Raw genomic sequence first — 15,105 nt, forward strand, 5'->3', positions numbered from 1 at the left:
ACGGCAAAATGATTTTCTTTCTCCTGGAGCCGTGAGGTTAAGGAATGTTTTTGTAAGGGGTCTCGGGGGGTGGGAGGGGGGGGGGTACGTTAACGACACAGTGGGCTTTGAAGCGGCCCCTAAAGCAAACACGCGAGGTTTCCTTGGGGCTGCGGCTGGAGCATAACTAGCCTCCGCTCCAGACGGCAGAGCGTTATCGTAAACATACCTTGGCCTTGGGTGACTCCATAAAACTCAGCTGCTATCCTGGCCGCTTCCTTGCGGTTGCCTTTGACGATGTAGAAGTGGCTGAGGATGGCGAGGCTGATCTTCACAAAGAGCTTGAAGCAGAAGAGCGAAAGTATGGTGAAGTAGACATTGGAGAGCTGCTGCGCAAACGGCCGGCTCTCTTCTAACAGCGACATGGCCGCACCTGAACCCTGCGGGGCCGTCCGCGGCGCTGCGAGTCTCAACCGTGCCCGGCTCTCCCCCGGATGCTCCCGAACAGCTGGTCCTGGGGAAGGAAAGCGTCAGCTGGTCACGATGCCCCGAGCTCAAAATATTTATACCGTCCGTAAAAGTCCTCCGCACACTGCGATTGGCCTGACGCTGCTCGGTGGAAGCCAGGGCACGCACCACGTGCTCCGCCCGCTCGCCCGGCTCCTGACTTTCCGTGCTCCGCGTGGCACGACCCCCCGCCGCCCTGCTCCGGATTTCAAAACCCAGGCCCCGAAATCCGCTTGCAGATGATTTCCTTTTTCGGCGTCGAATGGTCACGAACGCTCCGAAGACTTCGCGCGTGCGGTGCCCGTTGTTAACGTAGACGATTTTCATCATAGGAAGATGAAATTGAGTCCGTGAATTCCAGGCCGTGGCTGCGTGATCTCAAGGACTCCTCATCAATTAGCTAACCATGTCGCTTTCACTGTATCAGAAAAAAAATTTTTTCTTATAAATGGACAGATTGGAAGGCTATTTTTTTCGAGTCATAATTTTAGACTGTTCATTCGTCTTGAGAACACTTTTTAAGCACCTACTTAGGTGTCAGATATTTTGCTGGACGCTGGGGAGACAAAGAAGAATGTAATGATGGGGCCATAAGGATCAGTAGTCTAGAGGAGCACAGGAGTGGGGGATAAATATCACATCACCGGAGCCCAAAGAGGAAGGGCCTGATCCTCCTAGGGAAGAGTCAGAAGAGACTTCTTGGAGGAGGTGGCATATGAAGAGACCTATCAGATAAACATACGCGTTTTATATAGTCCGAAAACAAGCAAAACCACATAGGCCTGTCTTTTTTTTTTTTTTTTTTTTTTAGGCCTGTAATCTTTCACCCTAACTTGAGTTAACTTGTGAATGATTGCAAGTAGCTCTAAGGGCATTCTTAGGCAAGCTATATTTTTGAAAGACAAATAGAATAAATTATTAAGAAGAATAAGAGTGGCAACCTTTTGACACCTAAGTCAAAAAGAAAACACCAAAATAAAAAATGACACATTGCACAGGGAGTTTATTCATACTTAAAAAAAATTATTTATTCTGAGAGAGAGAGAAAGAGAGAGAGTGAGTGAGCACGACTGGGAAGGGGCAGAGAGGGAGAGAGAATCCTAAGCACGCTCTGAGCTGTCAGCAGTAGCCCATCTGGGGGCTCCATCTGGGGGCTCTGACTCGTGAACGGTGAGATCGTGACCCGAGCCGAAATCAAGAGTCAGATGCTTACCTGCATGAACCATATGGGCGCCCCTATTCATACATTTTTATGACCAGGTTTGCTCATTGTTCAGTGTTGTATGCGTCCCGATCCTTCTGAGAAGCTCCAGAATAACACGCATTAACATACAGACTGAATAGAAGTGGATCGATACGATAAAGGAGCACACGGATGCCTGCACATATTGGTAAGAGTTCCATGCTTATCTGCCTTCGTCTATGCTTTTTATGCTGGTTATCTTATCTGATTGGAGTTACTACCATGAAACATTCCTAAGACAGAGGAGACATTGCTGTAAAATAAAGGTGCCCAATGAAGCAGGCTTCTTTCCCCAGTGACCGAGTGGCTCCCAGAAAAATAAATTAGGTCAACACATTAGAAAGAAAGGACTGAGCTCTCTATGAGCGGGTATTGTTTTCACAGGCAGAGAACTAGACCGTGTGGGTGGCCGTTCCTTGGACCCGGTGTGCCCTTTCACGTGCACTTTGGGAATCAATGAAAATACACTTCGAGGTATGGAAGAGAAAGGAACCAAACGTTCCTCTCTCTCACTGGTAGTAGTTAAGTCATTACATGACGATCACCTTCCAGTTAGTCTTCCCTCTGGCATGGGGACTCATGCGTGACCGCACCCGGAGAGACGCGCCCCCGGACAGCTGGGCCATCACAATGCTCTGAGTCACTGCACTGACTTCCACCGCGGTGCTTTAGAATCAGAAGTAAAACCCGCCTAAGCCACATCCAAGTGTGCATCTAAGGTTTCACTCCTTCCTCTTTACCAGTAAGTGCTATTATAAATAATTATCTCCACATCAGCTAATCAGGGGCCTGGATTCTTTCGGGTTGAGGAATACGTTTATTTAAATAAGACTGCCCTCACTGGGGCACTGAATTTAGATTCCTATGGTTTTAGTAGGAGAAAAATATTACTGACCAGTATGTAGGATTTGTTGTCAAGATGCCAGGTTTTATTTTAATGAGTTTCTTGATCTCTGCCTCTATTTTTTGCATTGGAATATACTCTCCTTTGGAAATGTTTACCATCCCTAAGTAACCACCAAATAAAAATTAAGGCTAAATAAAAATAACTCACAGTAAGTGAACTCATCAAATAGAAACTAATGTTGTGTCTTTCACATTATAGACCCTTTTATATAACACCATGAATAACTTTGGAAGACACAGGAAACGTATTGTGTGTCTAAATACTTTTGCTATTGACCATGTTGAGATGATGTGGTATTGAGATGATATTTGGTTGATTAGCCCAGTACATCCCGACTGTCTTCATCTTGTTAGTTTCTATCAATCAATCAAACCAAAATTGAGCTCAACAGTTGTGTTTCTAGAATGGACGATACAAGAGATAATAAAAATGCAGGCGGAAGTGATTTATTGAAAATCCAGTATATGCCACACGTTTTATATAAATCTTCTTGTTTACTATTTTATTCTCTCTCACACTCATTATTATTGTTATTTACATTTTAAAGATGAAGAAAATTGGAGGGCTCCTGGGTGGCTAAGTTGATTAAGAGCCTGACTCTTGATTTTAGCTCAGGTCATGATCTCACAGTTGTGAGTTTGAGCACCACAACAGGCTCCTTGCTGAGCTCAGAATCTGCTTAAGATTCTGTCTCCCTCCCTCTCTGTCCCACCCCACCTCTCTAAAATAAAAAAAAAAAAAAATGTTTTTTAAGATAAAGAAACTTGGGTTCAGAGAGCTTTGGTGACCTGTACACATTCATTATGAGTAACAGCGCTGTTTGAACATAGATCTGACCCTAAACTATGTGCTCAAGTTACCACTCATATTTTCTGTTTTTAGGCGTTTCCAATCTGAAATGAGCCAATGCGATTTACGCACACAGAGACTGAGACAAAGTCACACGGATTCACACACACAGTGAAGAGATCAGTCTGTGATTGTATTTAATCAGGTGCTTAAATTAGTACCTGAGCTAGTAGGGCAGGGGATACATGTTCTGATGATTATATGAGACAGAATCTTGTGTGAGCTCAACAAACGTGAATAAAGGAAAGGGAGAATGTGTCATGACTGGGCTAATATTGGGGGGATTATTCAAGGTGAAGAATTGGTTACAGGAACCAATAAAAATAACAGAGAAGTAGCAGAGAGAGAGGCCAAGGAGTAGGGTAGTGGAGAGTGAGTACATTAGAAACATCGAGTGTTTGGGGCCCCTGCGTGGCTCAGTCGGTTAAGTGTCCAACTCGTGATTTAAGCTCAGGTCATGATCTCACGGTTCCTGGGCTTGAGCCCCGCTGTGAGCGCAGAGCCTGCTTGGGATTCTCTGTCTTCGTCACTCTCGGCCCCTCCCCTGTGCTCTCTCTCTCTCTTTCTCTCTAAGTAAATAAACTTAAGAAATACTGAGTGTTCAAAACAGGGTCAAATGACTAAGAACGAAAAGAATGAGGCTTAAAAAAGGATCTTAGGTCTGGCCAAGAAGTTCACTGGAGACTTTGAACTCAGTGTTTCAACAAGGGTAATGGGCTGGGAATGGGGACCTCATGTTAAGGAGTAATCCTTAAAGCAACTTCCAAAGCAAAGCAGGCTCCTTGGCTTCCCCCTCTTGTCACCCTTCTAAGGCCTTGGCTCTCTGCCCCTCCCCCATGTAGGTGTCTAAGGAGAGTCATCTCTGTGGCCCGCCCCTGGGACCCCCCCCTCCCTCTCTCCTGTCATGTCTCCTGCTCCAACCCTTAGCATCTCAGGGAACTACGTGAATTGATATTTTTTTGGTGTGTTTCAGAGACTCAATTTCATGTCATTTGGATGCTGAATATGATAATGACTTTCAAATGTGACCACATTACCCTTTAAATTCTCATAGAACAATCTCATTTCCAGAGATTCTGGAACTAACCTCTTTTGACTTAGCTGCAGTATGATCCAAGTTATTAGATTGAAAATGTCATTGGGACGCACACACAAAAAGCCTCTTCCTAGTGCTTTCCAGTTGATAAACTTCAGCATAAATATTTTTATGTAGAAGAAATACAGTCATCCCATTGAAGTGATCATTAATGTAAAAAAAAAAATCGGATCCCTTATTTTCTGGTAGAAATCTGAAGACTCTGATTGACATTTTTTATTCTTAATATTCCAAAAAACAGAACTACAGGGATAAATTCAAACAGCGAGCTTGCTAATAGTCAGTGCAACAGCAAGGCACCTTCCCAGCCCCAGGAGAGGGTTTCTGACGAGCATCTGTACACGTTACATGCAAACTGAGAAAAGTCTTTTGTCCATAGATGTGACAGTCAATGGTGGCTGATAAAACAAAAGGATCAAAGTATGCAAATTGATAATGGCGAGATAAAAGCTCCCTGGTGTGCTTAAAATACCATTGAAAATATAGCCTTCGTTTTTTCATTTTTGTGAAATCTCATGAGGAAAAAGTAAGGACAAATGAATCTCTTCGATGTTTAGAATACACTGGAGTTTTACATGTTTAGAATACATGGGAATTTGAAATAAAACCAGAAATGTTTACACTTTAAGTTGAAATTTTTTTTTTTTTTTGAGAGAGAGGGAGAGAGAGAGGCATAGAGAGGGAGGGGCAGAGGGACACAGAGAGAGAGAGGGAGAGGGAGAATTTTAAGCAGCCTCCAAGCTCAGCACAGAACCCAACGTGGGGCTCGATCCCACGACCCTTGGGATCATGACCTGAGGGGAAATCGAGAAGCGAATGCTCAACCATCTGAGTCATCCAGGCGCTCCAAGTTGAAATCTTTAAGGAGAACTCATACCTGCTTTAGCTTTATCTCGCTTCAGTAGGTTTTGCTAGTTGATCTTCAGTTACCCAAAAGCTGTACTCAGGGAAATAGACACTTAGCAAAGAAATATCGATGAAGGATAAACTGTCATAGAGATTATAATTAGTGTACTAATTATTATTTATGCTTTTAGTTGGGAACAGTTTAGTTGAGACCTATTATATTCTGTCTGATTGTACTACTTAGGAATAAATTCTTGGTTTTGGCCCTGACCCATACTTCCAGGGTAATGGAACAGAAGAGTAATTTCTGTTAGCATTAAGATAATCCACAAAAAAAACCAAAAAAAACAAAACCCAAATATCACTCATCAAGTTATCATTGACTTAGATTTTACCCAGGTTTGTTGGGGAAAATTGGAACAGTTCTCTATCCTAAAAATTGAGTCATGGTAAAGGTCACATATTGTGGTCACCTCGGATTAGAGGCTGCCTTAGGTCAAACAGATTCTAGTCGTGCATGTGTGTCTGTGGCCCTGCAAAACTTGGCCAGAAGCTGGTAGCTCTACATAGTGAGGGCTTAAAAAGTAGTCTATCGTTAAAGTACCGTACCCTTATTGATGCCTACTGTGTACGGTTCTAGATATTTCATGTAGTCCAATGAAGTTTTCTTTGTTGTGTTTTGTTCGTTTGTTGTTTTTTGTAAACCCAGCATTCTTTAGAGGATCCGTCCATGCACTTAATATCCTGCTTCCAGAAAAGAACACTTGACTGAACTAAGCCAGTGAAGGGTGTTTCTGGGACTTCTGCAGGGGTTTGGGGAGAGATAGCCAAACTCTGCAGGGTAAGTCAAGAGAGCAAGATCTAAACCTAAAGATGTTAGGGGATACCACCTTGTTGGGAAGGAAGTGGCCTATCTAGGAAATAAACCAGTTCAAAGGAAAGCATTCTCCAGATTTGGAGAGGTGGTATCCTGGCACCTTCATTTGAATGTGTACCTGGATCCAGCTGCACCGGAAGCTGCTGAATATGATGGTAATATGAAATAAATTGGTTGTTGTTAATTAAACCAATTTGAGTTGAGGTTTCCCTCGCTTTTACTGAAAAAGTCCTGATACACTTCTATGTTCTGGAGGCATCACAAAGAATGATGAGGCGTCGGTATCATTATTCCTTTTGTGCAGCAAACGAAGACACAGAAACTTGAAGAGCCTAAGTCATTGGCACGAGATTACGCCTCTTGAAGTGAAGTGTTGGGATTCCAACAGTGTTTTGTTTTGTTTTGTTTTGTTTTTGCTACGGTTCTTCTCGCGTCACTGTTCACAGGTTAGAGCTGAAACGTTCATGTCGTCCCATCGGCTCACTGTCCCCCCCCCCCCAATCTATCCCATCTTGTGATTAACAGCACACATTTGTGCCATGTTTGGGTTATAAATAGTCTTTGGCTAAATACTTGCGTATTTCGCCGAGTTAGAGCTCATGGGCCTCACCCACGTCTTTGGTACTAAGATTTTGTTCTACCCGTCTCATGTGGACAAACCATCTATTTCAAGACCACTTAAAAAGAAGCCTTTCACCGTGGCCTCGTTTTGAAGAGCCAAAGCATGGGATACATTAGAAGTACGATGAGGTACCAGTGTTGCCTCAAGCATTTCTCTATATACACGCTTTTGGGAATTAATAAGTATCATTTCTTCAAAGAGGTCAAGTGTATTGATTTCTCTGGGCTGTGGCCAATTTGGCTAATAAAATTGGAGTCTGTGGATGACACCCTTAGGATCCTAAGATTCCAGTTTCTTTGACCGCATAGGTACTGCCTTATCTGCTCTCTTTTCAAATCTTTTTTTTTGCCTGCGGTTATGAGCCCCATTATAAAAGCATCTCTCTCATTTGATGTGTGGTTTAAATGCTGCATGATAAGAGCTCAGCAAATATTAACTACATTATTATGATTTCTTTTATTCATTTATTTACTTCTTTGTTTTCGAGAGAGAAAGTGGGGGGTGGGGAGGAGCATGAGCGGGGAGGGGCAGAGAGAGAGGGAGACAGAAGATCGAAAGCGGGCTCTGCGCTGACAGCAATGAGCCCAGTGTGGGGCTTGAACTCACGAACCGCGAGACGATGAGCGGAGACGAAGTGGCCGCTCTTAATAGGCACTAAAATTTTGCTGTGTGCTTTTTAAACTGAATGTCCAGCTTCCAGTAGTACTATCCTGTCTACCAACAACAGACATCTCCTTATACGAAATAAATCTAACAGATTCCCCCCAGTGTTAGACAGTGTGCCCTTTTCTACAACCGGTATTCATAACCAATGTTAGATACAAAATAAAGGATACATTTTTGTTTCAAGGTATGAAGGATAGCTATAACTTCCAAAGAAATATGTTCATCACAAATATTTTGTAATAGTTTATATATTTTCCCAGGCTCGTGACGAAGTTTTGATATACTGATGACATTTCTGGCTTTCTGTGGGATTTCATTTTTTGGTTTGAGTTTTCAAGGCGTAACGTAGACGTTCAAGTTACAAAATAACACGTCTCAAGACAATTAATATTACACTGAGGAAGTTGGAGGAAAAAAAAAAAAGTTTTGGATACACAGGGAAGAGAGCAGGTACTTTGAGTCTTAGAAATAAAGCTCATCTCCTATTGGAATCCATGGTTCCTGCGTGAAGAAACGAAGGTACCGGAAATGTAAACTCTTACCTGAAGATGTGATGTGATGGCAATGATATTAAGAATAGTAAAGGCAAAACGTATTTTGTTATATGTTACTAGGACCCTGGACTGGCCCCACGAACCAACTAAAGTTGACCAAGTGGGGGTTTGAAAACAGTGGAAGCTGTCTGGCCAACTGAAAGCCATGTCATGTGATGAGTGTCTAACAGCTGACGTTATGTACGTCCGGGGATAAACCGGGCCAGGCGGTGGGTGCAAAGTGCCAGGGCGAGGTCTGGGAAGGCCCGGCGGTTCTAGTCGAAAGCCGTCACGTTCGGGCAAGTTCCTTGACCCCCGAGCTTGTCCTCTTACCTGTAACACAGGACACTAGATCCATCCCAGACCGGTCAAGGTGTATGAGGATTTTGATTTCCTTTGAAAGGCGACGTCTTACCTAGTGAGCCTCTGATTTCACTGCCTTTTCTAAGATAAATAACAAGCTCGCCCTCCGGCAAGAACTGAATTCCAATTTCCCACTGCTAAGTATCCACAGCCGCCTCCTGGGTTTTGCAAGGCAAGAAAAGCCTCTTTTGTTCAACCCCCGCCGCCTGGGCGTGCACTGGGCACCGGCCTCTGTTGGGCACTGGAACACAGTGCTGAACAGGGCAGATGAGGTCCTTGCTGTCACGCGTGAAACATTAGCTGACTCAGTCTGGACTTGGAACCGATTAGCTATCCAGTTTTTAACAATAGATTTTCTCGAAATTATGCAACTTGTTTTGTTCTTTTCTTTGTCAGATGCCCAGAATGTGAAATCATCAAAAAGTCAAGAGAAGCCTTCATTGGGCCACCAACCTCAGCATTAATTCAGCGTTTTCTATTCCCTCCTTGTCTTGACCATTCTCAGGCCTCAGCTTTTCCTGACATTTTGGCTTCGTTTTCCTTGGAAATTGCCTCAGCTTGGCCTGGTGACCTTTCCACGTAGTGTGCTTTGGCGAGCTCCCCCACCTGGCCTTAGACGGTAATGTCTCCAAAGGCAGTAGGGGGCTCTGTAGGTATTTCGCAAAGATAAACAAACGTGAACATGCCTAACGCTGAGGTCCGTGAAGCCAAGATAAGATTTTCCTTCATACGTATCTAGCACTCACTCAAAAATAGGGGACCACGAAAAGATTTATGAATATGAATGGAAACCAGCACAAACAACAGACCCATAGGTATTCGAAGAGTGAAATTTCCAGAAACGTAGTATGTGTCAGGTATTATATTAAGCTGATAGAGATAGAAGTCAAACTTCAACATCTCAGCAAGAAACTGGGATCTTTAAAAAGGACATCACAGATTTAAAAAGAAAATAGAAAAAAATAGATGTCTTGGCACTACAAAACACAGTACCTGAAATTAAGAACTCAATAGGTGGTGTTCCAGCAGATTAGATACAACCAAGAGAAAGTTACCACATCTGAAGACAAGTCAGTACAAACCATCCAGGATGAAAGGGGCAAAAGAAAACACAAGAGGAATGGAATTAGAAAATCTAACATATATTTAATCAAGGTGTTAGGAAAGAGAGAATGATCAGAAGCGAAATTTGGAAAGACAACAGCTGAGAATATCCCCAAACTAATAAAAGGTATCCATCCACAAATTCCGGAAGCCCGATGGCTCCCAAGCAGGCTAATTGAAAAAAACAAAAAATCCTCCTCATCCAGAACTATGAAGGATCTGAGATATTATTCGACTTGCCATGTAATAAGTAAGCCCGCCGTAGTTTCTTGGCTGCTGACATCACCACATGAGCCTCCTGGGTCAAAGACTGTATTTCAGGTCAGGGGACAAGAATAGAGTATTTGCATCAATTCCTCTTGCCTCCAAGGCCCTCAGGGACAACACAGAGGGGCCCAGGTATGCGCCGCACGTGTAGTGGATTTGTGTCACAGCTGAGGAACTCCAGGCTTTAGCAGTCCAAATCTTTTGTGATGGGCAGTAAGCCGGACTAAACTTCGCCCTGAAGAGAGACTATTATCATTATTATATCATGCTTTGCACAAACTTGCCCTCTGCTCCAAAAAAAGACATTGATCTCTATTTCCCAAGGCTATTTACTATACAAACGTCCTTTAAAGGAGAGTCTAGAGAAAAAGCAGCAAGTACCTCTGCTTGGAAGAAGAGCACAGACTCAAGAGACCCATGGAAAATTGTATGCCAACATCTTCACCCTTCATTTCTATACCATCTTGGCTTCTGGCTGGTTCTCCCCCAAGAGCACGTCACTCTTTCGGCCACTGTGACTGATCTGAAGACTCAACGGAAACCTTGACAAAGGCTGGGACCCAATCCATCCAATTTCTCTCACACGACATGTAAATAAGGCTACTATTTACAAGACCCCAAGCAGCGGGATGCGGAACATCTTGCAGTACCGATGTCAACCATTCCCTCTAGAGTCCCAGACCCAAGCAGCTGAAAAACTCCCGTAAGCCATGAATGCCTGCCTTCTTGTGCAGAGGTAGTTTTGTTGATCGCTTTAGCTAAAGTTAGAGACAAATTTTGAACCATCTTTTTTCCAAGCAGTTGTAGGGAAAATTACCTTCAGACTATGCATAAATAAGGAGTCTCTCATTTTTGTGGGAGCATCTCCAGGTAATCAAGGGTAGCCCCATTTTGGAGAGATCTCTGCAGTCATCTTGTTACCCGAAACTGGGTTTGCCTCTTGGTGGCTGTCAAAGCAAAAGACACAACCAAGCCAAGAGTTGGAAAAAGAAGGGTTTTACTTGTAATAAGTAAAGGAGAACACTGGGAATATTTCCCAAAGCAGTGTTTCCTTAAACAATGAAACTGGGGACATTTTAAGCTAACAGTGCATGCATATTCATGAAGGCGCTTACATAATGGGGACTTCAGCATGGAATTGGGGCAAAAATCACCTATGGTGACAGAGTCCAGGTCTTAGCTGATGGGAGTTGTGAGGGTCAGCGAGGGTCAATATCAGTTCTCTGGCTCCAACTGGTCTGGTGTTTGAGTGCTCAAAGGGATTTAAATCCCTCAAAGAAAACTCAAGAATGTGCGTAAGGTCAATCTTTGCTTTTAAAACAGCAGTCGGAGTTTTACCACTGATTTATTGCCCCTGGTATGATTAGGTTATCTCCTGGCCTGATAGTGGCTGTTTGTTCTTATATTCTTTCGTTCCCTTAAAATCATTAACTACTGAAATCTATTCCTCCACAATTTCCATGCAAGTCCCAGGAAGTTGTGTGAGAAACATGGCGTGGGCATGTAGTGCCAGTCAGACTTAGACCACAAGATGGCCAAGGCCTGAAATGACTTTTCCTAAGTGAAGAAAGCTACATGTCATCTTGCTTTCTCCGGGGACTCCTAACCCATTCTGCTTACAATTTGAGGGCTATGTGATCTACTGGTGGTGTTTTCTAATTCATTCCTTAAGTGTGACCCATTCTGACTTGAGGAGGGAGCCAGGTGAATGCGTGGCTTCTACGCTAATTGTACCATCCCGAGGATTCCCATGGTGCCCTTGGAAAGAAATCATTGTTTCTAATTGTTGGGCAGCCCCTGAGTGATCCCTACATTACTTGAGGGGAGGGGAACTTAGGTAGCCAGCGCCTTGAACATGGCCTCCCAACGGCTAGCAAGTCTTAGGGTTCCCAGTTTAGTTTGATAATTGAGCCTGGTCCTTCCTTTTGAGGAGACTGTCTGAGAATGATCAATGAAACCTGTCCAGTGTGTCCGTACCACAACCGCTAGCAATCACCCACCCCATGGAAAACTGAGTGATGGCCACGGGGCGTGGGAATACAAAAGACATCAGAGGTATTGACAGGGAGGTACAGGAGTCGAAGCCATCCCCTACTGTTTCCAGCAGACTTACGGTTAAGGGGATGGTGATCACATTGTGCTTAGAAACACGCGGCTGGAGGCACCAGACCAGCCATCCATGAAGCTGAAAGTGCCTTCAACAGTTTGGGAAAGTTGAAACAGGCCATTTTTATTTGTGAGGAAGGCTCTGGGGCAAAGATTACCAACTTCCTTCTCTTCTTGCACTTCCCAGGGTGTAAGGTGTTCCCCCTCCCCTGCCGTACCGATGGTCTCACTCCATTCTAATAGCTGAAACTTCACACCTTTTTTATTTTCAATTATCCTCTGCTTACCCTCAGACCTTCTGTCCAGAAGCATCAGATGCAATAGGGATGAGGGAGTTTTTGTAAAGCACAGAGTAACCTGTTCCATCTCAAAGTGCAGCCTATGTGGGCCTTATAGTGGGGACGTGGCGAGCACTGTCCACAACCAGTCATCCCCGTCCTCGTGATCTAGGGTCCTGTCACTCCACAAAATGAAATGCACGCGGGTGGCTCAACTGGAATTAAGTTCGAATATCCAGGGGCCCACTCTGGGTGGGCTGCCGCCAGAAGGAAGTACTGTTGCAGGATTTTTTACCGCCAGAGCCAGGATTCGTTGTCTCGCTGCTTCAAAGGATGAAGAGGTGGGCACAAAATGAGCAGCAGGCAGAAGTTTATTAGAGTATAAGATCAGAAAGGAAGAATAGTGGGAACGCTCTCTTTACAGAGAGGGGGCATTCGAAAGTGAATGCGGTGAATGCCAGAGGGCTACAGGCAAGGGTCCCTGTCCTAGAAGGTTCTGGTCGGGCCTCCCACTTCCCTTCCCCCTTGTTCCTGCTCACGTCCTACCCTTATCGGCTTGATAGCTCTGGGTGCTGGGTTGCCCATTCTGATCGGCTCGTTTCCACTGTATGAGGGGTGGTCTATGGCCGTACTTAGGTCTTTTGTCAAACTCCAGAGGGGAACCTGAGGGGGGAGTGGGTGGGGTCTGTTACGGTCTTAAGAGGAACCTTATGCCGGAGGGGACCTGCTGTGGTCAGACACTCCCAGCATTGTTTCAAAATAGGCGTTTTTCCCCACCCAGGGACCTCAAGCCCTAATCTTTCCCTCCCTGCCTACTGAATCCTGTCTTCTCTCAGAGTCCTCACCAGGCTGACCGCTAGTGGAGGGGAAGGTGCGTTATGCCTAGGAATGATCAGTGGGAAATGTGTCTGTGTAACCACCAACTCCTTTCATTCTGGTTATTAGCCAGGAAGCAGCTGGGAGAGGATGGCCCTTTTCTGGAGACAGCCACATGCCGTGTGACCAGTCTGCCTCACCCGGGTGTGTGGATCAGGAAGAAGTGTGACAGGTAAAGTCAGAATTTTTTTAGTTTATTTATTTCTTTTGAGAGACAGAGGGAGAGAGAGAGAGAAGGAGTGGGGGAGTGGCAGAGAGGGACAGCTCTGTGCTGTCCCCATGGAGCCCGACACGGGGCTCGAACTCACCACCTGAGCCGATATTAAGACCACAGCCACCCAGGTGCCCCTTTATTAGTTTATTTCTGAGGAAGCTGTTCCAACAGGATCAGATGTGGGTAGATGGGGGGGGGGGGCATGGAAGCTTCATCCAATACTTCGACTGCGCATCTATTGTGGCGTAGCTTTTGTGATAAAAAGCACACCATTGAGAGACTGACTGAAAATGGCCCAGAAAGCCCAACACGTGGCTCAGAGGAGCTTCAAGAGCCACAGTGGTTAGCCGATCGGACCAGACAAACAGAAAATAACATCAACAGAAAAAAAAAAAAATGTGACCAGTGGTGGAGCCCCCCTGATGGCTCCAGGAGGGGGTCAAAGCCCTAATGTGGTCAGTCTGGCGGGAGGGGGTGGGGCACGCCCCAGGCCATGCAGCCTCCCCACCTGGGGGACAAATGAGTGAACTTCAGACAGGAGTCACAAGTCCGATGGAGGGTCAGCCTCTGCCGAAAGACAAGAGTATTTCACTTCCACCCACTGTGTTATGGTCCACGTGTTGCCGTGTTGGGGGCGATGACGGATCCGGGGAGCAGTGTTTGGAGACGGGCAGCCTGAGTGGGGCTCACCGGAATGAGCCCGTACGACGGGCATCTACATCCGTGACCCAGATGGTTCATTTACCAGCATGATTTGCTTCCATCATCTGCGGCCTCAAAGAGGAGCGTCAAATTTGCCAGGATGCCGGCCTGTAAGTGGCAGAACGCATGGCTAGGCCATTGGCCATGGCCCAAGAATCCATAAAGGAGCTAATGAGGCTCATCCAGGGGAGGGTTGGCCGGAACAACAAGAGTGGAATTGAATTGACCCACTGAGTGGAGAGACCACATCCATTTTGGCGTCTGCGATGGGCACACTGAGGCTGAACAGCTACAGCCACCCGATGGACACCATCTGGTTTCCGCTCAGTCAGATCATCAGTGAACCGGGCCTTTAGTACATTATGAAAATAAACCGCAGTCTGTGCCTGTATTACTCCCCCGAACATCACGTCGAGGTAGTGACTCCCTCTACCCCCAAAAACGCGCTGTGTAATTTTGTTTATGGGAAGTTCACAAACAGGCAAAATTGACCATTGTTTTTAGGGATACACACTTAGGTCGTGAGCATGTAATGAAGAATGGCCAGGCGGCGTTTACCAGGTTAGTAGTTAGCTTTGGGGCAGGGGGCTTGACAAAAAAATGTACATGGGAAGGGCAATGTCCCGTTTCTTGAATCTGGGTTACCACTTCATAATAATTTGTTAAGATGCACATTTGTTCGGCGCAGTTTTCAATACGTTGTTGGACTTTACAGGTTTTAAAAAGGGACCCGCTAGCATGTCCATGTAAAGGAGTTGGAGTCCAAAATTAAAATCATTAGCTCTTGTGACTTTCCAGTTCAAAGTAAAGAAGGAAGGAAGGAAGGAAGGAAGGAAGGAAGGAAAGAGAAGGAAAGAAAGAAAGAGTAAGAAAGAAGAGAAAGAAAGATCTCCAGATAAATTAAGATCCGAACATGATTTTACTAATTTCTCATTCTGCGCAGCCCAGTTGGAGGAGTTGTCGGGAACGGGGTACAGCTGGAACCCTGCGACAGCCCTGACCCGGGTCCTCCCTTGGAATACTTTCAGGCCATCAAAAGTCCCATTAGCTCAATGCCAAGTCTCTGACAT

The 15,105-nt window shown here is 45.1% G+C and overlaps 1 protein-coding gene across 4 annotated transcripts in view; it reads right to left on the minus strand.

The window, feature by feature from the left end:
- Positions 1–8,612, minus strand: part of ASB5 (ankyrin repeat and SOCS box containing 5) — a 65,397-nt gene extending 56,785 nt beyond the window's left edge. For 2 of the 4 annotated variants that reach the window (XR_006293903.1, XM_043557884.1), the window contains exon 1: positions 209–692. Coding sequence is in view for 2 of the 4 variants with exons in the window: in XM_043557884.1 (XP_043413819.1) it covers positions 209–404 (196 nt within the window). In the remaining 2 variants the exon portion in view is untranslated. Of the gene's footprint in view, positions 1–208; positions 693–8,458 lie in introns of those variants that run through there. The other 2 variants (XM_043557914.1, XM_043557906.1) reach the window with 2 other exon arrangements.
- Positions 8,613–15,105: the final 6,493 nt, after the last annotated feature.

This window comes from Prionailurus bengalensis, chromosome B1, assembly GCF_016509475.1.
Source record: "Prionailurus bengalensis isolate Pbe53 chromosome B1, Fcat_Pben_1.1_paternal_pri, whole genome shotgun sequence".
Taxonomy (NCBI): Eukaryota; Metazoa; Chordata; class Mammalia; order Carnivora; family Felidae; genus Prionailurus; species Prionailurus bengalensis.